The 24,056-nt window shown below is 46.0% G+C and overlaps 1 protein-coding gene across 6 annotated transcripts in view; it reads right to left on the bottom strand.

The window, feature by feature from the left end:
- Positions 1–24,056, bottom strand: part of Arhgef3 (Rho guanine nucleotide exchange factor 3) — a 286,150-nt gene that overhangs the window by 54,870 nt on the left and 207,224 nt on the right. The window contains exon 1 of one of the 6 annotated variants that reach the window (XM_076544104.1): positions 13,828–14,080. The exons of 4 other annotated variants lie outside the window; for them this stretch is intronic. In XM_076544104.1, coding sequence (XP_076400219.1) covers positions 13,828–13,920 — 93 coding nt within the window. In that variant the 5' untranslated portion in view covers positions 13,921–14,080. Of the gene's footprint in view, positions 1–13,827; positions 14,081–24,056 lie in introns of those variants that run through there. One more of the 6 variants, XM_006981474.4, reaches the window with a different exon arrangement.

The following is a 24,056-nucleotide window of genomic DNA, read 5'->3' as shown; positions in this document are numbered from 1 at the left end:
AGAGGAGGGAAAAGTCCTTAGGTTCTTAGGTACCCCCAGGTAGCAAAAGACATGTAGATGGAGTAAAGGCTCATTGTGGACCAGGTCCTTCTCCCTTCTGCCTCAACATTTAGGGAGCTGATCCTGCAAAGCCTTAGAGAATTGCTGCTAAGGCCTCTCTCTCCTGACTAGCACACTCTCTCATCTATCTCACAGCAACACCAGGACTCTCTTTTATAGAGGAAGCAGGTGTCCAGAGAAAGGAAACCACTTGCTCCAAGTCTTACCCAGTAATTAATTGGCAAGGCTGAAATTTGAATTCAAGTCTACCCGACTTGAAAGCCTTTCCTGCCACCCCCACACTGACTTCCCAGGATACACAACTTCCTTATTTAACAACATCGTGGCATGTACAGGGCAATACCCTGCAGGTCTGTCTCCAAGGGCTTTCTGTCTATAAGGCCTTGAGTCAATGCTGCTAATTTTCCCATTGCACAGAGCAAGCAAATAAGACTGAAAAGGGTTTAGAATTTGCCCAGGGTCGCCCAGCCACTCACTTGTCAGCAGAGCCTGGGTTCTGCTAGCTTCCTAAGGCAGGGGGAGTCTGGGTGGGAAACCTGACTTCACAGTCAGAAGAACAAAGGAGTCCGAGGCAGTGAGTGGAAAGGGGAGACTCGGCCTGCTATCGTCTAGCCCTATCCCTCTGGGACCAGCATGAAAGACAGATGTGAGGTGCTCTGCCCTCACATCTCCAGCAGGCATGCCCTCTAAGTGTAACCCGGAGTAGATGGCATCTAACATCAGTGGCCTCACTTGATCACTTCCCAATACATGCTGTTCACAGGCTTCCAAGCTCCTCCCTGAGTGCTCCCATCTCAGACTGGTAGTCATTATCTGTATGTTCCTTTTGGTAATGATTTGGTCAAACTCAAATAGAAGTTCCTGAGGACAGAAAGCATGACTTTTGTTTTCTAAACATGGGGGGAACCCACATACACAGCCAGGTCTTAGTACTTGTTCACTGACAACTAAAGAACACCAGAGGTCATATTTTAGTGATTACATTCCTTATCAATGTAGTCATCAGCACACTATGGAGTTTCCCCTACCCTTCTAACAAAGGACCTATTTATAATTAAAGTACCATGCTGGAACAAGGCATGAAGAACTTAAAGCAATCAAATTCACCCTGCCTTTGTCTGTGGTCAATGCTAGCAGAGAGTGCTGGATGATACATGGCCAGTGGGGAGCTGCCTCAATGGCCAGGGTGCCTCTCTACTCAGACTCACATACCACTTCCTGTTTAAAGGTCACCCAAGGAACTATAAAACCACACCAGATCTCTCTCTCTCTCTCTCTCTCCCCCCCACCTCCCTTTCTGTTTGTTTCAAGACAGACTCTCACTATACAGCTCTGACTGTACAGAAACTCACTCTGTAGACCAGGCTGGCCTCAAACTCACAGAGAACCCCCTGCCTCTGCCTCCGAGTGCTAGGATTAACTGAACTGAGTTCTTAATTCCAACTCTGGGCCCCTCTGTGAGTTGGAGAGACTGGACTCATCCTCTTGAATCTTGTTTTCCTCACCTGTAAAGTAGGATTTCTAAAAGAAATATATGCTGGATGGCGGTGGCACACGCCTTTAATCCCAGCACTCAGGAGGCAGAGTCAGGCAGATCTCTGTGAGTTCAAGGCCAGCCTGGTCTACAGAACAAGATGCAGGACAGGCAGCAAAACTACACGGAGAAACCCTGTCTTGAAAAAACCAACCCCCCCCCCAAAAAAAAAAAGAAATATAAAGTGTCATCCACACATCCACGGACATCAGATCATTAGTAGCCACAGCAGCTTCTGTTTTGAGTGTAGGTCTGTGAGTAGAAGCTGGGATGGTCGTTATATGAAGTGATGTTACACTTTCCTTTGTAGACAATATCAAGTTGGTTTCTCAGGAGTCCAAATGGCATTATTATTTTGTTTTCTTTTTAATAAAAGATGTTCCAGACAGCCTGGCAAGCTTCATATTCCTTCCTTCCTTACAGGTAGGTTAAAACTCACAGGATCTCTGTGAGTTTGAGACCAGGCTGGTCTACAGAGTGAGTTTCAGGATAGCCAGAACTACACAGAAAAACACTGTTTTGAAAACAAACAAAATCACATAAGACCTGAGTTCAGATCTCTAACACCCATGTAGAAGTTGGCTATGGCAGCATGTACCTGTGTGTGTGTGTGTGTGTGTGTGTGTGTGTGTGTGTGTGTCCAAAGGTGAACTATAAGTGTTTTCTTCTATAGTGTGCACATGCACACACACCCACACCTGTTAGGCTTTTGTTAAACACTTCCCTGCTGGAAGCTTCCAAGGCTAATGCTTACACTTTGTTAAAAGGGGAAATTAGCAAGTGACAGAGGTGTTAAAGACATGCTAGCTCCAAATCAGAATCAGGAGACTGGAGAACTGGAAATGGAGAGTGACTTGAATTACTTTGGATCTTATTTCTGTATCATTTGAGCTATCACAGGTGTCCTGTTGTCTTAGTTTGAGTTCTATTGCTGTGAAGAGACCATGACCATGACAACTCTTATAAAGGAAAACATTTAATTGAGGTGGCAGTTTGGAGTTCAGAGGGTCAGTCCATTATCATCATGGAGGGGAGCATGGTGGCAAGCAGGCAGACATGGTGCTGGCTACATCTGGATCAGAAGGCAACAGGAAACCGATTGTCATACTGAGCAAAGCTTAATCATAGGAAACCTCAAAGCCCACCCCTACAGTGACACACTTCCTCCAACAAGGCCACATCTATTCCAACAAAGCCACACCTCCAAATAGTGCCACTCCCTGTGAGCTTAGGGGGGGTCAATTACATTCAAACCACCATACCTGTCCCTCTGGTGGGAAGCTCTCATCAGAAGCAGCTTAGAAACAAATGCTGCGTTTAGGAGTTATGAAGCCAGCTTCCACTCACTGTTGTGGATATCAGAACAAAGCTCGCCGCTGCAGGCCCTTAGAGCCTTGGCATGAAGCACGCATAGACTCTTGAGAGAAAGCAGAGTGTCATCGCCAAACCACGGAGGCAGAAGAGGGTGGAGAGGACACTTCACTCTGTGGCTCACACTTCAGCCACCATCCTCTTTCTCTTCGGAGAGTTTACTTCCTTTTTCATGGTGGTTTCCCAGCCCTTTTTCAAGATCACAACCAGAAGCCTCGCTGCACCCTCCCCTCCCCCACCTCACCAAGCAGCAACCAGGATGGTGGACAAGGCCTATGAAATGAACCAAGGCTACAGGGTACTGATGGCCCACCAAAACGCATTCCCAAGCTGTGTGAAATCTAACATTAAGAATTCAATGACTCAGGAGAGCATGCGCTTAGCATCGGGAAGTCCTGAGTCTAGCCACAGCGCTGCAGGGGTTGGGAGTGAGAAAGGTCTCTCCACCGGTGACCTCTGAGTTACTGTTCTGTGTCTACCTGGGTTGTTAGAACACTGTTGAGAGGGAGTTTGCACTGGCCATGAGTTCAGGCCAGAAATGGCTAGAAGGAAGCCTTAGCCCTTCTGGCCATCGGGCTCAGCTTTATCTGTTTCTATTACTTGATTTACTCTCTTTTCTGTGGCTTCCTCCTTCAGAAATACTTCAGTCTTCGAGATTGGGCAACTGGTGGCAACTGCTACTTACTATAGTACATTATATTATAAGGTCCTCACTTAGCTTCTTGGTTCTATTTAACTTTTAGTACTGTCTAAGAAAGAGTACCTTTGGGAAATGCTGTACTTCTCCTTGCTATTTATCATGTCTTCTGTAGCTATTACGTCTATAGAACTTGGAAGGCATCAGGTCAACACATGTCACCTATGTGTGCAGAAGTTTATTCCCATCCATTCTCTGCGGGCTTGTTTTTCACTCTAACAGTGATCTCCTATCAAATACAAAGCAAGGCCTTGTTTGTAGTCAGGGATTCTGAAGTGCAGGCCAGGGCAAAGGTCACCAATTCACTGACCCAAACATGAAGTCACTTAGTGCAGAGTCCTAGCCAACCTTCGTGGGGTTCATTTGTTCTGGGGTTCCAAACAGTTCTGCTTATAAGCCACTCCACTCAGTAACGTGGCTAGGAGCTTCAGTCAACATGTTGGCAAGCCAAGTGGTCAGGACTAGGCAAAGAGGGAGACATCATTCTGCTTGCTTTGGTTGATGAAAAGAGTGGTCCTTGCCTTACCCATTGTTACAGTTTAAATATGAAATGTCTCTCGGGCACGGTTGAGGGCTTGTTCCCTAGCTGCTATGACTACTTTGAGCAGTACTAAAAAACTTTAGGAGGTGAGAGGCCATACAGAAGAAGTAGGTCACTGGGAGCAAGTCTTTGAAGGTTACACCTGGTCCCTGGTTCCTTTGTTTTTGTTTCCCACCTGCGAAGATGTGAGCAGCCTCTGCCACATGATCCTGCACCCACGATGCTCTGCCCCACCATACGTCCAGAATATTTGGAGCCCAGGATGATGGACTGAAATCTCTGATGCTGCAAGCTAAAACAAGACACCACCCCTACCACCCCCGAGTTGTCTTTATCTGTTTCGTCACAGCCCTGGAAAGCTGACATGAATTCTCACCTCCCTCAGCTGAGTCAGGAGAGAGCGCATGTGAACTCTGAGCACAGGATGGCAATATTAGGAGTTTAGGGAGCTAACTGGAAGGGTGTGTGTGTGCTTTAACTGCACATCCCCACCCCCCTACTTCTCTACATCCATTAGTATATTACATGGGCTTAAATCAGAGTCCACTGTACATATAATTATCCTCAACATTTCTCTTCTTGATTTTGTTTAAGGGACACTAAGGTGTATTTATTTCTGTTGTGAGTGGTAATGGCTACAGTTGAAGGCCCTGGTCCATAGGACATGGGGTTATCTTGTTGGTTCTGCTGTCTACTGTTAGTAAATATGAAAGGATGCTGAGACTGGAAGCTGGCAACTGACTTCCATCTCTGACTGTGCCATTTCCATCTGTACGCTCCTGGGGAAATCACTGACGCTCACTTCCCTTTTGTGTACTCATTTAAAAAACAAACCAAAGGATAGAAAGGTGTTCTAAAATGTGTAACACGCACACACAGACAGTATGGGCGTCACTGCAAGTGTCATTATAAACAACTAACTTCGGACACATATTTCCCCCTAAGAGCTAGCCCACTCAGTCCAAAGAGTCGCATCAAACCCCTTTGGTCTTCGTCTCTGTGTGTACACGTCTCTGTGTGTACACATCCCTGTGTGTACACGTCCCTGTGTGTACACGTCTCTGTGTGTACACCGGCACTTGTGTTCCTGTATGTGTGGAGACAAGAGAACACCTCTGGGTGTCGCTCTTCAGGCACCGACTGGACAGGGTCTCTCATTGCCTAGAACTCGCCAAGTGGGGTAGGCTGAAGGGCCACGGAGCTCACTCAAGGATTGGTCTGTTTCTGCCTCTCCAGTGCTGAGATTACAAGTGCAAACACAAGCCCTCTGTCTTTCAGTATGTACAAAAGAGTGCATTGTTAGACACTATCCACAGCTCTGTGCTTTGTGGTGTCTATGAAATAGCTATAGCCTGGTGGTGGCGGCGGCGGCGGCGGCGGCGGCGGCGGCGGCGGCGGCAGCGGCGCACGGCTTTAATCCCAGCACTCGGGAGGCAGAGCCAGGCAGATCTTTGTGAGTTTGAGGCCAGCCTGGTCTACAGAGCGAGATCCATGAAAGGCACAAAGCTACAAAGAGAAACCCTGTCTCGAACCCCCTCCCCCAAAAGAGCTATAATATTATTTGAGTATGAATAAGCTCCTTTTCATTTTTGTAATTTCTGTTATGGTGATCATTTAAAATAATCTTAGTCCTCAATTCTCTGTACGTGAGCTGCTTTTTGTCTATTTGCCAATAGATAATTTTATATCTGTATAGATTATTAAATGATGGGGATATTAGTCTTTGCCCTGTCATTTTTATTATTAAAATATTTTCAAGGTATTATTCTACTTCTCATTTCTAAGGAAGTGCATATTACATAAAAGAGAAACTTTTGTTGATTTAGCATCATAATATAGCATAATTACAGTATTTTTAGGTTGATCAACACTTGTGATTTTTTGGCACAATGAGGATGTTCAGATGAATAAGCAAAAACAAGGAGGAGCCGGAATGGACACAGCTGGGTGGACTGTGAGCAAGGATGTGAAGTGGAAGATGTAAGGAGAGGGACAGCAGTTTTCAAAAATTTACACTACATGAGAAAGTGCACCATAGAATAATAGCTCTGGAAAGCAGTGCTACAATCAAGAACTGATTTCCGGGGCTGGAGAGGTGGCTCAGCGGTTAAGAGCACTGGCTGTTCTTCCAGAGGACCCAGGTTCAATTCCCAGCACCCACATGGCAGCTCACAACTGTCTGTAACTCCAATTCCAGGGGATCCCACAATCTCACACAGACTTACATGTGGGCAAAACACCAATGCACATGTAATTAAAAATATATTTTCAAAAAAAGTTAAATAAAAAAGGGATTTTCTCACGAGCCATACTGAACAAAGACAGAAGATGGCCTCACATACTAAGAGCTCTCTGTCCCTGGAGGCGCTAAGCAGAGATCGAATGGATGCGCATTGGTCACCTGTTCCCAACAGACCAGGGTACTCTGAGGCAGTGACCTGGGGTCATTTCCGTAGCTGGTTCTATTTGTTTCTTAAATCCCTGGAAGCAAGGCCTGTTTTGCTGCTCCTTTCCTCCTCAAGGTAAGAGCCAGGAAAAAAAAAAAAAAGTCCAATGAATTTACCGTTAAGCTTTCTGGTTCAGCTCCAATTAATTGAAGTTTACTAATAACCAAGGCTGCCTTCTTGAAAAAGAACACAATGGTCCAAGCTCAGAACCATGTCCAAGTATTTCTAGACTTAAAGGGGACAACTCTTTTCCCAGCCAGTCGAAGGTTCGCCAGCTGATGCTAATTAACTTCTGACAGCTTCTTCTAAGCTAATGTTGTCTATCAAAACTAAAAAATGGAAAACAAAGTGGAGAGAAGGAGGAGGACATTAGAAGCCTCTGGCTTTTACTGCCAACAGTGTGTGGACTGACATAGAATAAATGGTGATGCAGGCACAGTAAGTTCTTCATGTGACAAATTACACAAGGCAACTAAGCACATACGTCACCAATGAAGGCGTCCCCAGACACACACACACACACACACACACACACACACACACACACACACACACACACACACCATTAATAACAATTAAATTTACAGAAGGCTTTACAAAGTTAGGATGTAATCAGGTATTTCTTTTCATCCAGCAATATAAAAACAGCGGCACTGGTCCATCCACAACTGTGGTGTGTCTTTAAAAAAGGGGGAGCACAGTTTTTAAAAAGCAGATGGTAGTTAGGCCCTCATTATTTATTGGTTTATGGGGAAGGCTGGTGGATCATGGAGATAAACAAAATGACTAATAGACAGTGTCGTCTCCATATTTCTGAATATGTAGAATTTTGGCAAAGACCTGTCTCATGGTCTAAGACACATACAGATGAAATTACCAAAACTCCCTCAAGATAGGGCTTGCTAGTCTATGAGCTGGGCTGCCAGAAGTACTGACTATGGGTTGGTTTGCTCAATCATTACGGAAACAATGAGCCTTGGATTGTGAGGCAATTTCTGGGGCAGGCAGGTTCACCCTTCATGTGCTATGTGGTAAGGAGACCAGTGATTTAGTCATTTTGTGGCAATGTGATGTGGTTGGGAAAGTACAGACTTTACAGTCAGTCTAAGTTGTGAGACTGGAATCCTTTACCACATAGTTCGGCTGTCCTGGAGAGCCATGACATCTTGCTTACAGTCTTTCCTTCTACAAAAGAGGATGTGCTGAATAGTTTTATGTCAACTAGACACAAGCTAAAGTTACCTGATAGGAGGGAGCCTCAAGTAAGAAAATGCTTCTGTAATATCAGGCTGTAGGCAAGCCTGCAGGGCATGTTTTTGGGGGGTGGGAATGGGAACCAGGGTTTCTCTTTGTAGCCCTGGCCATCCTGGAACTCACTCTGTAGACTGGGCTGGCCTTGAACTCAGAGATACACCTGCCTCCATGACCCGAGTGCTGAGATTAAATGCATCCACCACCTGGCTGCATGCCACTACTGCCTGGCTGGCATTTTAATTAGTGATTATTGGGGAGAGCCCAGTCTTTTGTGGGTAGTGCCATCCCTGGGTTGGTGGTCCTGGGTTCTATAAGAAAGCAGGCTGAAGCCGGGCATGGTGGCCCACGCCTTTAATCCCAGCATTTTTGGGAGGCAGAGGCAGGTGGATCTCTGTCAGTTCCAGGCCAGCCTGGTCTACAAAGCGAGTTCCAGGACAGTCAGGGCTGTTACACAGAGAAACCCTGTCTTGAAAAACCTGAAAAAAAGCAAGCAGGCTGAGCAAGCCAGTAAGCAGCACTCCTCTGTGACCTCTGTATCAGCTCCTGCCTCCAGGTTCCTGTCCTGCCTTTGATGATGAATTGGGAGATGGAATCATAAGCCGAGTAAACCCTTCCTCCTCACCTTGCTTTTGGTCATGGTGTTTCATCACAGCAAGAGTAACCCTAACAAAGCCAAGAGGATAACACCAACCTCATATGATCATTGTGATCATGGTCAAAGTGAAGGACATACAAACGAAGCCCCTCATGCATTCTATATATAAAACAGCACTCAGTAAATTAGGGTGATGAACATGATTTCTTTTGGACACAAGGCCTTGTAGTCCAGGCTTGCTCTGAACTCATGCATTCCTCCCACCCCCATCTTCTGAGTGCTAAGATTACAGGTGTGAGTCTCTACACCAGGCTTGATAACACTTATTGAAATTACTATGTGCCAGCACATGAATGACCTCATTGACCTTCTCTCCAGTTCCAGGAGGCAGCACTATCATCATCTCTATTTTACCACCAAGAAAACTGATATACAGAGAGGCACAACAATTTGCCCAGGGTCACTCCACTATCAGGCGGTGGGGAACATGAGGGGACCCAGATAGTCTTATTCCAGAGCCAACGCCTTGAACAGCCTTCAAGTCAACAGGTGTAGAGTTAACCTCCTTCCCTCTACTATATCTTATCCAGTATGTGCTCATCTTGGAGAACCATATCTCTAAGCCACCCTTACAGCTGAACAAGCCTCGGAGTGATGGCCTAGTGACCACAATCAGACACTACCAGTGAGTAAGGACCTTTCTCTGGGTAACTATGGGACTTTTCACCCAGAGAAATCCGAGGCCAACTAAGCCATCTAAAAAAATTTTTAGGGTCCACTTGCAATAGCTGTCACGACTCTTTCCTCACAGCTGGTCATATATACTGACAGTTCAATACTGTATGATGCAGATTCCAAGACAAGCTAGTAAGCAGAGGAAACTGGTGGCCGCTCGGCTCTATAACTGGCACTCAAGGAGTGCACAGCCAAGTGGATGACTACAGTTGTTGACTGGGGAGGCATAAGTCACAGCAGAACACAGGGTCCACGGTGCCCTCTAGCCTAAGCCTCAGAGGCACCTTCTCAGTTATATGGCGAAGACAGCATATTTAAATCAAGTATTTATTTAGAGCATTGTATATGACTGTTGTGCATTGCCCTCCATTTTTGTTTGCTTATTTTTCCATTATATGTTTTAAGTACTGAATACTGGAATCCATCAGGAAGTCTGGTATTGGACCTTGGGTCAGGCTGGATTTTCTGCAAGTCACCTTCAAAGGGGGAATAATAATACATGCTTTGTGATGAACTACAACATGACAGGAGTTTTACGAGAGACCTAGACATGATAGAATTAGAAAGAGGGCAGAATGCTATAAAATTAAATCCAATGTATGCCATTATTCATAGGACTATGCAAGGCTACTGACTGGGTAAAAACTAGAACCCTATACTTTTGGGAGCCCAGGGTAATGTTCAACTATTCATGATCTACACCTATTATTTATGTGAGGAAATGTTTATAAGCACCAAGAGATAGAGAAAATAGCTAGAAACACCACCAACCAAACGAGGCCTTATGCCAAGAAACATCTACACCCAGAGTGAGCAGGCCACCAGGATGCCAGATCAAACACAAAGAAATGTCTGTTTGGATTTCCATTAAAAATGAAACTGAGGCCCAATGGATCCTCAGCAAGTAAGGGCACTTGCTGGGCAAACCTGGTGACCTTGAGTCCAGTTCCCAGACTGCACTTTGGGAGAAGAGTAGAAGTTGTCCTCTACCCTCCACATGCCTGAACTTATACACACTTACCTGTGCACATGCACGCACACAGTAAAACAAAGTTGACCCACCACTCTTAAAAGTCCATCCCCACTCTAACAGTTCTAATCATACCTGGTTACTGAGCCTTCTATTTAAAACAAACCTCACTATGGGGAAACAGATTTTTACCTAGAAACCAGCCTGGTTCAGTAGCAGTAGCAGCCTCCCTTTTAGTATTTAGGTATTTATTATTTAGGTATAATATTTAGGTATTCGTAACACCTAGCAGACCAAGAGTGAGCACTCCCTCCCAACATTGGAAGTGATCAAAATTTTCATGAACATGAAAATGGAGATAAATTGAGCAAAGTTGTGCCAATGATCAGAAGAAGTAAACTGCTCATGCCATGACATTTTTCTACGAAAATCCAGAGCTATTTATCAAGCTCCTCACATTTCACAGTGATAATTAGAGCTGAAGGATCTAGTTAGTCATAGGCATAAAAATTAAACATTTGATGTTGGGCAGTGGTGGCACACGCCTTTAATCCTAGCACTCAGGAGGCAGAGGCAGGTGGATCTCTGTGAGTTTGAGGCCAGCCTGGTCTACAGAGTGAGAGATCCAGGACAGGCACCAAAACTACACAGAGAAACCCTGTCTTGAAAAACAAAACAAAACAAAGCAAAACAAAAGTTAAACATTTGTGCTGTGTAGTGGTGGCTTATACCTTAAATCCCAGCACTCAGGAAGGAAAGGCAGGTGGATCTCTGTGAGTTCGAGGCCAGCCTGGTCTACAGAGCTAGTTCCAGGATAACCAGGGCTACACAGAGAAACCCTGTCTCAAAAAAAAAAAAAAAAAAAAAAAAAAAAACAACAAAAAAAAAAAACAAAAACAAGCAGTTTTTTATTAGTCGACACAAAATATCAGACATGACTATCACCACCTATATAGAATATTTTTTATAGTTTAAAAAAGATCTTTTAAAGAAAAAATTTAAATAGGTATCATTTTTGCTGTCACTGGAAGCTGCCACTGAAATAAAAAAAAAGGAAGCATTTAAATTAAACCCTGAAGAGAAATTTTATTATTTGCTTTTAAGAGAAGTGTTTGCATCATTTTTACTCAGGTACATAGCATCTGGTGAACATCAAAGCCTGCCCCCCCCCCCCCCCCCCCAGTTTTCTGTTAAGTGGCCGTCACCTTGCTGGTGACTGAGTGCTAGAAGGAACTGGCTGGTGCCATGCTGCATACACGGTCCTCCCTAGAGGGGACTCAGGAGGAACTGCCATGGTACAGTTGTACCAGGCATAGGTAGGTGCTCAGCCACAGCACACTGAAGGTCAAGGAGTCCTGATCAACCCAAGAAGGCCCTCAGATAGACCAGTTTCCTTTTGTTATTGTTCTTTTTACAGAGTAAAAACTATCTCTTGAAAAAGAAACTTTCTTAGGACCTAACAATCAATGTTTACTTTATAAACAGTTATATAATCACATTTTTTTAAAAAGACACTAAGTGAATGAGGTTTTTTTTTTTTGACATTTACAAATACTGGCGACACCTACCGGCAGAAAATATACTTCAGTCCACAGCTTGCAAAAAGTCTGGTCTACAGAAGCTGCCTTTTGTGCTGACAGAAAAGAGAAAACTTCCCCTGAAACCCACTTAGGTTTCTTTTCTCTAACTTTGCCTATCCCTATTATTAGGAAGTGATTTAAACCTGACCAATGAAGTTGTAGGCACCTATCTCTGCCTTAAGTTCTGTAAAGTGTATTTTTATTATGGCAAAAATAATTCTAATAATAATACTCAATGGTGATACCTGAAAAATATTTACCAAGTATTCCCCAGAAGCATTCACCTCCCATCCTTGATTTTTACACACCCACATCCTCACAAAGGGAAAATAAAGCATATTTTATTTTGTGGATCCAACTAGTAATGAAGAAACTTAGCGTAACAGTTCATGAAAGGTTACAGCAGATGTCTTCAGACTATGACTAGCAAGGAATGAATAAGCAGGCAGTTCAGTTAAGCCTTTACCAAAATACCCCAAACACAGGACAAGATAGGGAAAAAGAAAAAAAAAACTGTCAGAATTCACAGCTATTTCCACTACTGTTTTCGTTGGTCCACTTTAATTTATTAGCCGAATTGGTTATTCTTTTTCTCCTCCCAGGAGAGTGAGAAGCCGCCAGCCCCAGTGCTATTGAAAATTCATATCCATTCGAAGCCTGAACAACCTGAACCCCATGAAGGTGCCATCCTGTCCAAACAAATGAGAACCCACCACACTTCCACAGCTGCTGAGACTAGAAACTCTAAAAATACTCAACTGAACTAGGGAAAGGAGAGAGATTTAGCCTGGACTCGGCATACAAAAACGGGAATATAACTAGAGCCTATTGGAGTTCTGTTGGGGGGGGGGAGGGCTATCTGGTAGGAGGAGATGAATCTCTGATGCTATGCCCCCTCCTCACCTACACACGATTCAGTGAGTCAGGTGCACACACCGAACAGACGGATGTGTGGTATGGAGGTGGAACTCAAGAGTGCCGTGATAAGCCAGACATACATCTGCCTCCAGCTCCACCGCTCACCCTGGTCTCAGTTCTCAGAGTGAGACGAGAGTGGAAAACTCTCTCTCTCTCTCTCTCTCTCTCTCTCTCTCTCTCTCTCTCTCTCTCTCTCTCTCTCTCTCTCTCTCTCTCACACACACACACACACACACACACACACACACACACACACACACACACAAACCCCACGATGAGCCGGTCCTATGGACTCCAGCACAGGAAAGCTGGGGTCTAATAAAGCAACTGCCTTCTCCAAACCTCTGAAAAAATAATGAGGATCGCCCTCTGCTCCAGCTGAACCTAACCAACTTCAAAGGGCAGTCAGGGATTTGCCAGAGACCGGACACATGATGGGGGGTGGGGGGTGGGGGGAAGCCCAAGCAAACCAAACCGAGGGACTCCCTCAATTACCCAAGGGCACAACGGAGTTCCCAGAAAGGGAACTGCTTTCAGTATTTCAAGGCAGCTTCCCATTCACCAGAGTACAACTCATTTCAGCAGTCACGAAGGAGACCCTCAACTACTCATTTAGCTCAGACCCAAAATGAACGACACCCTCCCCCAGCCTCCTTTATTAAAGGTTACATGTGACAAGTAAAAGTGCCCTGTCCAGCCCTTGCTCTCAAACAGCTGCAAAGCCAAGCGTGTCCGGTTGGTCGTCTGAACCGATCCCCAAAAACTTAAGGCTTTCCCAACCCCGGCCGCGGAGGGGTAGACATTGCTTTACTGACTGCCTCTTTCTTGACACCTGGGCCTTCCTGACAGGGCAGGGGGTAGGTGTCTTTGCCGGCTCTAGACAGAGACCGGGGTTCTGTCTGAGAGGGCTGCAGAGAGGCAGCGGCGAGGGGCTGCAGTTCCCGGGCGCAGGGAGAGGGGCCGGGAGAGGGGAGCCACAGAGAAGACGCGAGAGGGAAAACACTTTGAGCGGCGATCCCCCGAGAAACGCAGCACCACGCGGGGGAGATGGCAAGAAAGCGAGCGGTACACAGGGTAAGGCGGCGGAGGTGCCGGGAGGTGCAGGTGGTGGAGGGCGCGTCCTACCTCGTCCTTGGCCGCCCCGCTGCCCAGGGGTGCCTCCAAGCTGCAGTTCGCCCTCTTGACAGTGAGGTAGAAGGGGTAATCTTTGGCCACCATGGCGGCTGCCGGGCCTGCCCTTTGGGATGTCACCGCTGACCCCAGGCGACAACAAAAATCCCGGGTGAAAGAGGGCCCGAGCTCCACGGTGCCGGCGGCGGCGGCGACGCGGACACCTACAGCTGCTTCTAGCCTGGTGTGCCGGACGCTAGGGATCCAGCGGGAGGGGCGGGGCCGCTCCAGGACACGCCTACATGGGCGGGTGAGTAGGCGGGGCTAGAGAGGCCCACCCCGCCCTCCTAGGAGCGTCAGGTGCGAACTTGCAGACACCTCCCATGGCTGGGGGGGCGGTTTTTCCAGCTTTGGAGACCTCAGGGAACAAGCACCGAGCCGCCATATCGGAGATAACAGCTGGAAGAACAGCCAGCCGGTTGCGAGGTGGCCGGGGCCCGGGGACTGCACATTCTTCTCCTCCTCTTCCTCTTCTTCTTTTATTTATTTTTTTTGGACAGGGTCTCTCTACATAGCCCTAGCTGTCCTAGACACTTTTATTTTAATGTTATTGGGGTAAAAACAGCCCAACAGTAAAATGCACCCATTTTAAGTGTGCCATTCACTGATTTCTGAATAATTTAAAAGCACTGTGTAACCAACCTTCACACCCCAAGAGACAAATCCTTTCCACCACGCACGAAGTCCCCTCCAGCCGTTCGCCCTACACCCACGTTGGACTGAGTGGGTCTGTTTCCAGCCAATAGCGAAGACCACGCCTTTGAGGATCTTTTCTGGGGAAGCGTTGACATTGTAGATGCCCCAAAAAGCAATTGCAAAGTCGATGCTGCAGCCTTGCCCACGCCAGTAAAAAACAAACAAAACTAGAAACAATGGTAACATTCTCCGAAGCGCATGCTTGAGTAAACTTTCCTCACTATAGACTACGACCCTACAGGGATCAGAAAGGAGATGGGTCTGTGGGTGTGGAATTGAAAGATCTTCATATTGGCCTCAGTTTGAGAATAATTGCAAAGGGCTAGAAATGCAGATCTTTAGTAGAATAGTAAGCAAGGGCGACGCCCTGAGTTCAATTCCCAGCATCCAAAATATAACAATGTGGGACAAAACAGTACAATACCATTTGTGTTAAAAGTATATCTACAAAAGAGTACTTTCTTTTTCCTATATTTTCTATAAAGACATACTTGCTGCCGGGCAGTAGTGGTGCACACCTTTAATCCCAGCACTGGGGAGGCAGAGACAGGTGGATCTCTGTGAGTTCAAGGCCAGCCTGGTCTACAGAGTGAGTTCCAGGACAGGCTCCAAAGCTACACAGAGAAACCCTGTCTCAAACAACAACAACAACAACAAAAGACATACTTGTAGATCAACAACAATGAATGTCTGGAAGGATCTGCAGCAAGCTTACACTGTCCCTGATGCCAGAGGAGAAACACCTAGGATTAAAAAGTGGACAAACTTGAAAGTTACAGCTAATGTTTTTCAATTTCTTACAATAAAAACACATTCACCTGTCACTCGGAAAAGAGATTAATTTTCTTAACATTATCACTTCCTCGAAGTACAAATTACACTTCTTGTGAACTTCACTGTATCTTTCCATACTCCTGTGAAAGGCATGAATACATCGGGTACAGGGAGGTGCTGACTCTTGCTTTTGTTTCTTGATGAGGGAGTCAGTGTGATGGAGAAATTGACTCCATTTCAGTATTCTCTGTTTCCAGATGAGGTCAGAACCCTCCGGTTCCTCTTTCCCTGGCAGGAAACTGCTTCACATGTGGCTTTTTCATCTCAGGTACCAAATCCATACCCCAGCAACAAACCCACCCATCATCTTGCCTGATTAGGGCAGAGAGACTGACTACCTTTGGCTGCAGGAAGAATCATATGTTGTAAACAAGAATCCTAAATGAATGGGTTCCATTTGAGACTGGAGAAAGCACCTGCGTTTTTTCCTCCCAAGTATATACCCTGAAGCAAAAGGAAGCATGCCATAGCAAAAGAGACAGCAAGTGGGCAGGAGCATGTTCGAACGGCTGATTTTTCCCTGCGGGTGTTCCTGCTCAATCTCTTCAGCCTGAGCGACACTGAAGGTGAGTCCTCATGAACACATTCACACTCCCTGCAAGCTTGGCCAAGTGTGATGGAACCCCATCTCCAAGGGCAGCCAACCAAACCAGGCCTGGGGGCAGTGACATGTCCCAGAGCCAAAGCACCCTGGGCCTCTCCTTTTCCTTTTGCTGCTCTTCCAGGGCTCACTGACAATCTCAACACAGGACCCTGGGCATCCACAGTTTGGGAATGAGCTTTGATCCCTGGTGAAGTTTTCTGGGCTTTGTTCTCCATTTGGAAAACAGCACTTGATGGGGGGTTATCCCAACAAATTCCCACAGCCCTGGTATTGAGTGCTTTCTTCAATGTTCTTAGGAAGAACTAGACTGCGTAACACCAAAAACATAGGACAATGATAAATAAACCCTTGGAAATGGGGGCAGGAGGGCTGCGGAGATGGCTCAGCAGTTAAAAGCACCTGCTTCTCTTTAGGAGGATCCAAGTTCAATTCCCAGCACCCACATTAGGTAGCTCACAACCACCTATAACTCCAGAGGATCTGAGAGCTTCTTCTGGCCTCCACTGACAACCACACACATGAGAACATACACACAATGGGGGAGAGAAATTGAACCCCAAATTTAATTATTGTACAACAAATATATCACACATAATAAGAAGCCTACCATATACATTTCATCTTCTCTTAAGATTTTTTTTTGCCTTTCTTGAGAATTGCTAATAGCCTGTAACTACTTTACTGCAAAATGGGCTAAGCTCCAAAATGAATGTGACAGTGATGATGGAAATCTCCAGTGTCCTTGAATTCTAATTCTTCCAAGTTACCTCCAGATAGGATTCTCATCTTTAAATTCTTAAAGATACATACACATTAAAGATACATATGTACACACACATATTACAATACAGCCCATACACTAGGCCAGCAATTTGGGGCAGGATATACAAGCTTTGTATGTGCTCCATGAGACAGTCAAACAATTTTTAAGAGTGTGTGTTGCCCTGTGCAATTTCTGCCTTGTTTCCAGGTTTCAGGCCTCTCCCTCTGCTCCGGGATTTGAGCAAACTGTCTGGGACTCTAAGTAGGGGTGTGAGTGACCAAAGACTGTTAGCCAACAGGCTGCCCTATGAGAGGAATCCCAAACACAGAGCCAGGCTAGCATCTGAGTTCGATGGAGGCTAGACCAACCCAGCAAGGCCTCCCAGCAGAGCAGTGGTGGTCTGCCACCCCCCCCAACCCTCCCCTGCCGTGTGTGTGTGTGTGTGTGTGTGTGTGTGTGTGTGTTTACAGCTTAGGAACAACACTGCCTAACAGCAGCTTCCCTAAAAGCAACAGCACAAAACACCTTTCAGAGGTCTCCTTTAGCACAACCAGTTATAATCCTATAAAATGCTTCACAGCCGGGCAGTGTTTGTCTGGAGCCAGGAGCCTGGAATCAAGAAGCCTGTTCTGCATTTCCAGGAACGACGCCAAGCCCAAAGCTGTGGTCTCGCTTGTGCTGAGAGGTTGGGACTCTGCAGCCATGCATGATACTGGTGATTAGCCCCTTTTAACCCAGCACATGATCAGGTGTGAACCCACTTACCCACTACTCAGAACAGACCCATCATGGGGCTAAAAACCTCAGAGGCTAAAGTGGCTGTGACCATCTCAGTCAACGGGACCTTGCTCTATCCTATCAGCACTGGCCTGAATATCAGGGTTGGATTTCTTTCTTTTCTTTTCTTTTTTTTTTCTTAAAGGTTCACTCATGGATAAGAAAGAGTGATTCATTCATTCATCAAATAGGCACTGAGTGCTTCCTTGATTAGCTACTTTTCCTCTGGTTTTTCTCCCCATTCTTAAGCTTCCCTGCTAGGCAGGTATTTACTCAATAAATATGGTCCAATTTCAGACATGGCCTTTCAGATGAAACCTCGGTGGGAAGTTATGCATCAAGGAAGAAGCCGGTCTGCCAAGGCTCAGCCTCCCACCATGCAAACCTCTGTGGCTTCCCTGGTACCTGTAGCCTTATCTACTGGTTAACCAGACAGAGTCATGCACGTACATGCCGGGCACTCACATGTTACAACATCTCTCCCCTCCCGTTTCTTTTGGGAGATGGTCCCAGTTAACGATCAAGCTCCCTCTCCTTTCTCCAACGACAGTCTTGGTGGGAGGAATGAGGAGGAGAAAGCAGGGAACTCTGTGGTATCTGCTGCCCCACAAACAGCAATGGCACACACAGTTGCATCTGAAGTCACACACAATGGTACTTCCTCCTGCCTGGGGACCAGCCTGCTGGCCCCAAGGCAGAAGGGTGAAAAGCCAACCCTGGATACTCTACAGCTGGAAGATTTAATTCTTTCATTGTCCAAAATGTTTTGTTTTCAGGAACAAGTCTGAAAACAGTCAACTAATTTAAAACAACAACAACCAATAAACAAAACCCCAAACCTGTTGCTGGTTGTTTTATTTTATTCTTTGGCTCTTTAGGGGGCCCACCACCCAGCTCCCAAACAAACACACACAGAGACTTTTTCTTACTTATGAATGCCCAGCCTTAGCTTGGTTTGTTTCTTGCCAGCTTTTCTTAAATTATCTCGTCTACCTTCTGCCTCTGGGCTTTTACCTTTCTCTATTCTGTATCTCTTTACTTTCTTTTTTACTCCATGGCTTGCTGTGTGTCTGTGTGTCTGGCCCTTGGTGTCCTCTCCTTCTCCTTTTCTGGATCCTTGATCCTCCTCCCAGATTTCTCCTATTTATTCTCTCTGCCTGCCAGCCCCGCCTGTCCTTTCTCCTGCCTCGCTATTGGCCATTCAGCTTTTTATTAGACCAATCAGGTGTTTTAGACAGGCACAGTAACACGGCTTCACAGAGTTAAACAAATACAACATAAAAGAATGCAGCACATCTTTGCATCATTAAACAAATGTTCCACAGCATAAACTAACATAACACATCTTAAATTAATATTCCACAACAAGCCAGGCGGTGGGGGCATACATCTTTAATCCCAGTACTAAGGAAGCAGAGGCAGGTGGATCTCTGTGAGTTTGAGGCCAGCCTGGTCTACAGAGTGAGTTCCAGGACAGCCGATCACACAGAGAAACAAAACCCTGACCAAAAAAAAAAAAAAAAAAAAAGCGGAGGTGGGGGGGGGCGGATATCTTACTAAAGTATACAATGTGATCCCTTGTAAGACACAATGTGTGAGGGCAGGGGCTGGGGAGGTGGCTGAGTAGTTAAAGTGCCTGCCACACAAACACAAGAACGGAAGTTCAGATCCTCGGCATCCACAGAAAAGCCCCAGTGACCACAGTAGCCACCTGTAATCCCAGTGTTTAGGCAGACAAGAGAGAGGATGCCAGAACAAACTAGTGAACTCTTGGTTCAAATGACAGAACCTGCTTCAGGAAATAAAGTGAGGACACCAACCTCTGGCCTCCACATACATATGTGCCCACATATATGTACACACACACCAGACACACATATACACATGCAAAAAAAAAAAAGTGAAGGCAAATGTGAGTAAAGACACCCAACCATGCTCATGTCATTGGGTCTGCACTGGACACTTGACATCCAAGCAGCCAGGGGCAGGATTTCCTTACATTGCTTTAAGTGAAATTGAATGAAAAGCTTACTAAACCCATATCCTAGGCCCCATTTAGAGTCCACTGAACCAGAATGTTTGGCGGGGAGCTTAGAAATTTGTATTTTTGATCAACACAGTCAAAGAGCATGTTTGAGTGATACTGTGTTAAAATCAGAACAGTGAACTGGCTCCCCACTGCTCCCACACCCCCTGCCATCAGCAGTGACCACAGATCTTTGGTCACAAGTATGTGGGGATGTTCAGCCCAATGTTACAGCATCAAAACCAAGAATGGGCAGAGGAAACTATTTATTGGTTCATGTAAACTATTGTGCACTGGGGATCTTGAGTGTGCAGCGCAATGTGCTATCTACATGTGGATGCCTAAGGGATACAGTGAAAAATGTGCAAGTCCACACTTCAGCTCAGCTCCCAGCAAAGCCACCCACCAGGAGACATGTTCTGACACTTGGGATTGGATTTACAATCTCGTTTCCAGGGCTCCAAATGAAAACACACTTATCTTCATAGCCGAGAGGCACAACTGCGTTTAAGTTTTTAAAAAATTAGCTGTAGAGAATGAAAGGAGGGCTGTTGGCTTGAGATGTTTACCTGCAAAAAGGCCTGGGGCCGGGGTGTGTGTGTGTGTGTGTGTTGGAGGGGAGGTGTTCTGTAGGAGACCTTAATTACAGAACTAGTCCAACCAGAAGGAACAGGTTCAGGGACTCTTGGCAGGCATGTGTCTCATCTGGTGGGAGCAGACGTGGGCTGGTGTGCTGCAGAGCTTCATGGGGCCCAGAAGCTGAAATGTCCCAGGTGCTTTGGGCACAGTGAGAGCTTTGCAGGGAGTTGGAGGGGGTGGGTTAATGGAACACTGTGGCCAATTTGGCCAAGCGGGAGCTGAGTAAAGAGAGCTTCTGGTTTTTATTATTTTATTGTACTTTTGTAACAGGGACTCAGAAAGCCAGGGCTGCCTTAAAACTCACAGTGCAGTTGAAGGTGACCTTGAACTCATTGTAGTTGAAGGTGACCTTGAACTCTTGTTTCTCCCATCTCTACCTCCTAAATTCGGGGATTACAAGCCTCCGCCACCACATCTAGTTGATGCTGTGCTGGGGGAATGAACCCAGGGCTTCCTGCCTGATAGGCAGGCTCTCTACCAGCTGAGCCGCCTCCCCAGGCTGAGAGCTCCGAATTTATTTGATTTTTATTTTCCCCCAGCTCACATCCAAGCCCAAACTCAGCAAGCATGGCTCCCATGTGTCCACCGTCCTGATCAAACTAAGAGTCTTGACAACGAAACAGTGGGCAGGAAGGCGCCAGCCGCGGCTTAGTCCTCGCTCCTCCCATCTTGGTGTCATCACTACAACACTCCTGGCTTTGCCTGGTTAACTCTCAATCAAGGCCATCTGTGACCCCCACACCCCACCCACCTCCCTGACCCCCTCAGGCTAGGGTAGCCCTCACTTTGTCTTCTCAAAGCACTGGGTACCTCTCTCACCCCAATATTCCGCTATCCATGGATCCTTCATCTCCACTGTTTGACCCCAGTCAGGTGTGGGTGTGGGAGGGGTCATGGGTTTTACCCACATTGCTAGTCAAATCAGTTCTGGTTCCTCCTACCATGCTGGCACATATCAAACAATGAAGTGAAAATTAAATTGAATTAGGACTGGTCAGAGATATCATGAAAAAAGGTAGATCTAGAGGGTTTTTCCCCCCTCCCAAGTAACGGTGTGTGGTTTCTTTGAAAAACTGTTGTTTTTAAATTACGTGTACGTACATGTATCCGTGTGTTGTGGGTATATGCACATGAGTGTGAGTGAATGAGGAGGCCAGAGGTATTGTGAGCCCCCTGAAGTGGGTGCTAGAAGAGCAGTACAAGTTCTTAACTGCTAAGTCATCTCTCTAGCCTCTAATTTCTTTTTAAACTAATATTTTTTTATGGCCAGGCATGGTGGCATGTGCTTTTAATACCAGCATTCAGGAGTCAGGGGCTGGTGGAACTCAGTGAGTTTGAGGTTAGCCTGGTCTACACATAGTAAGTTCTAGGCCAGCCACAGGTTGTAGTGGGACGCTATCTTACATTTTAAAATTTTACTCTTTGAGAATTTCATACATGCATATAATAAATTTTGATCACATTCACCCCTTCTCCAGCTCCTGCTGGATTTCCCTTACCTCATGCCCCCCTTCATGACTTTTTATTGGCATTTTTTATTTATTGAGAATGTAATACGTGCAAATAATAATTTTGATCATATCTCCCCTTCTCTAGCTCCTTCTAGGTCCCACTTCATGCCCCCCCCAACTTCATATACTCTCTCTCTTTTTCAAATAACCCAGAGTCCAGTTAATGCTGCCCATACACACATGGGTGGGGGACATCCACCTAGGCATAGTCAGACTACCAGGGACCACATCCCTAAAGAAAACTATGTCCTAACGGCCATCAGTGGTCAATAGCTCCTCTAAAGAAAACTGACCATGTCCTAATGGCCATCAGTGGTCAATAGCTCCTCTAAAGAAAACTGACCATGTCCTAACGGCCATCAGTGGTCAATAGCTCCTCTAAAGAAAACTGACCATGTCCTAACGGCCATCAGTGGTCAATAGCTCCTCAGCTCAGCACTCCTGTGCCCTTCCCCCACTCGCCAGAGCACAGTGTTTGGGATAGGACCAGGACATCATATGCAGACGGCTGTCAGAAATTTTGAAAAGCAGACATGGGTCCTTAACTTAGCTTTCTGATGGTCCAAAATTCGTGGAAACAACTTTGAAACTTAGGGCTCTTTAGACTGAGTCTTTGCTCTCTCAAGGTAAGGCCTGAAAGGCTGACTTTGGTGAGGAGAGGAGCAGGATTTTATTTGGTGTTTAAGGTCCCACATAACTCCAATCTGAAGTTTCCAGGATGATGTGAATGTGTGGACTCAAATTTCATTTCATTTCATTTGATTTTTTGAGGCATTGTCTCGTTTATGCTGCCCAGGCTGCTCTTGAGTTTCTAAGCTCAAATGATCCTCCTGCCTCAGCCTTCTGAGTATCTGAGACTATTGATGCATCACTACACCTATCCCTAGACTCCACTTTTTATCCCAGGAAGCCAAAGGGATGCTAGCTGCTTGGGATGGTGAATCTTTACTGTCCACTTGACTAGAATCAGAATCGTCTGGAAGGTTGGTAGGAGAGACCTTTGGTTGTGTCTATAACCACATTTCCAAAGACCCACCGTTGAATTACTATCTCATGTCAACATCCCTTCTCTGCTTCCCAGACAGCCATGATGTGAGCGGTGCTGTTCCCTGTGCCTTCCCAGCCACACAAAATCAGTGACCACTGTTCCACCCGAGGAGGGTCATGATCTCCCTCTTAGGTTCTTACAAGAGGTGCCTGAGAGCTTCTGGCATAGAGACAGCCAAACTCATCTGTCAGTGAGTGGGAGGAAGGGAGGAAAAGAGGTAAGAGAATTGAAATTGTAGAGCCAACATCATGTGGTTTCCTTTTTGAACTTTAATAACCCCGAGCTGCCTGCAGGCTCAGAAAAACCCAAATGCAATAGTAGGTACAGGGATTTCTCTGGTGCCAGGAAAATGCAGTAAGACACAACTTTTACAAGGTAGGCAATGAATTAACGCCCTGCAGCAACCAAAGAGGCTTTTAACATCTCTAAAGTTGGCAGCCAGATGCCCAAGCATTGGCTTGTTGCCTTCCAACGCACAGCAGATAGGACCGCGTACTAGAGGATGAAATCATCTTCCAGGAGAAAGAACAGCAGAGGAGGCTGGGTTTTTATGATTCGGGGGAGGGGAGCAATCCGATCTGTATTTTCATTGCCACGACAGGCCCCATTTTAATGGACACTAGAGGTTTTCCACATGTTAGGCACATTTTCTAGAATGTTTTAAAAGGGATCACGTTTATTAGACCACCTCAGTTACTGAAGGAACTATCCTCCCTTCACTGGGGAGGGATTTGTCCTGTGGGGTTATCGAAAAGATCATAAACTGTAGCTTCTCATTTGGATTCTGCTGTTAGGAAGCAATTTGGGGTGTCTTGTTATAGTTTACCCCCAGAAGTTTTCAAGGAAATGCCTGTCATCAAAGTTCAAAAATAAATACAAAAATGATGCTGTCAGAGCAAAAAACCAAAGGGATCAGCATTCTGCATCAGTTTCCTGATCATAAAACTTTATGAAAACAACCCGCCCATTAGCAAAAACTGCACAATAGCTCATATTCTTTCCTAAGTGCTTGCCTCATGCCACCCCGAAAGGAGGTGCCATCACGTTTCCTGAATCATGAGCTCCAAACACCACATCCCTTTCCTCCCTCTCTCATCCCCACCCATCTGGCATCTTTCCTAAACTCAGCCTCATCTCCAGCGAGGAGCTCAGGGGAGAGGAGCCAACTTTCTCCTTCTACCTGGCCGAGGAGGCCAAGCATCCGTACCAGCTGGAAGTGGGGATACCTAAGGCGAGCTCCCTAGTTCCTTCCTTACATCCTAAAAGAACTTTGAATGGGAAGGGAA

The sequence above is a fragment of the Peromyscus maniculatus genome, chromosome 9 (genome assembly GCF_049852395.1).
Source record: "Peromyscus maniculatus bairdii isolate BWxNUB_F1_BW_parent chromosome 9, HU_Pman_BW_mat_3.1, whole genome shotgun sequence".
NCBI lineage: Eukaryota > Metazoa > Chordata > Mammalia > Rodentia > Cricetidae > Peromyscus > Peromyscus maniculatus.
Note: the sequence above shows the minus strand (reverse complement) of the source record. Positions and strands in the feature narration are given on the sequence as shown.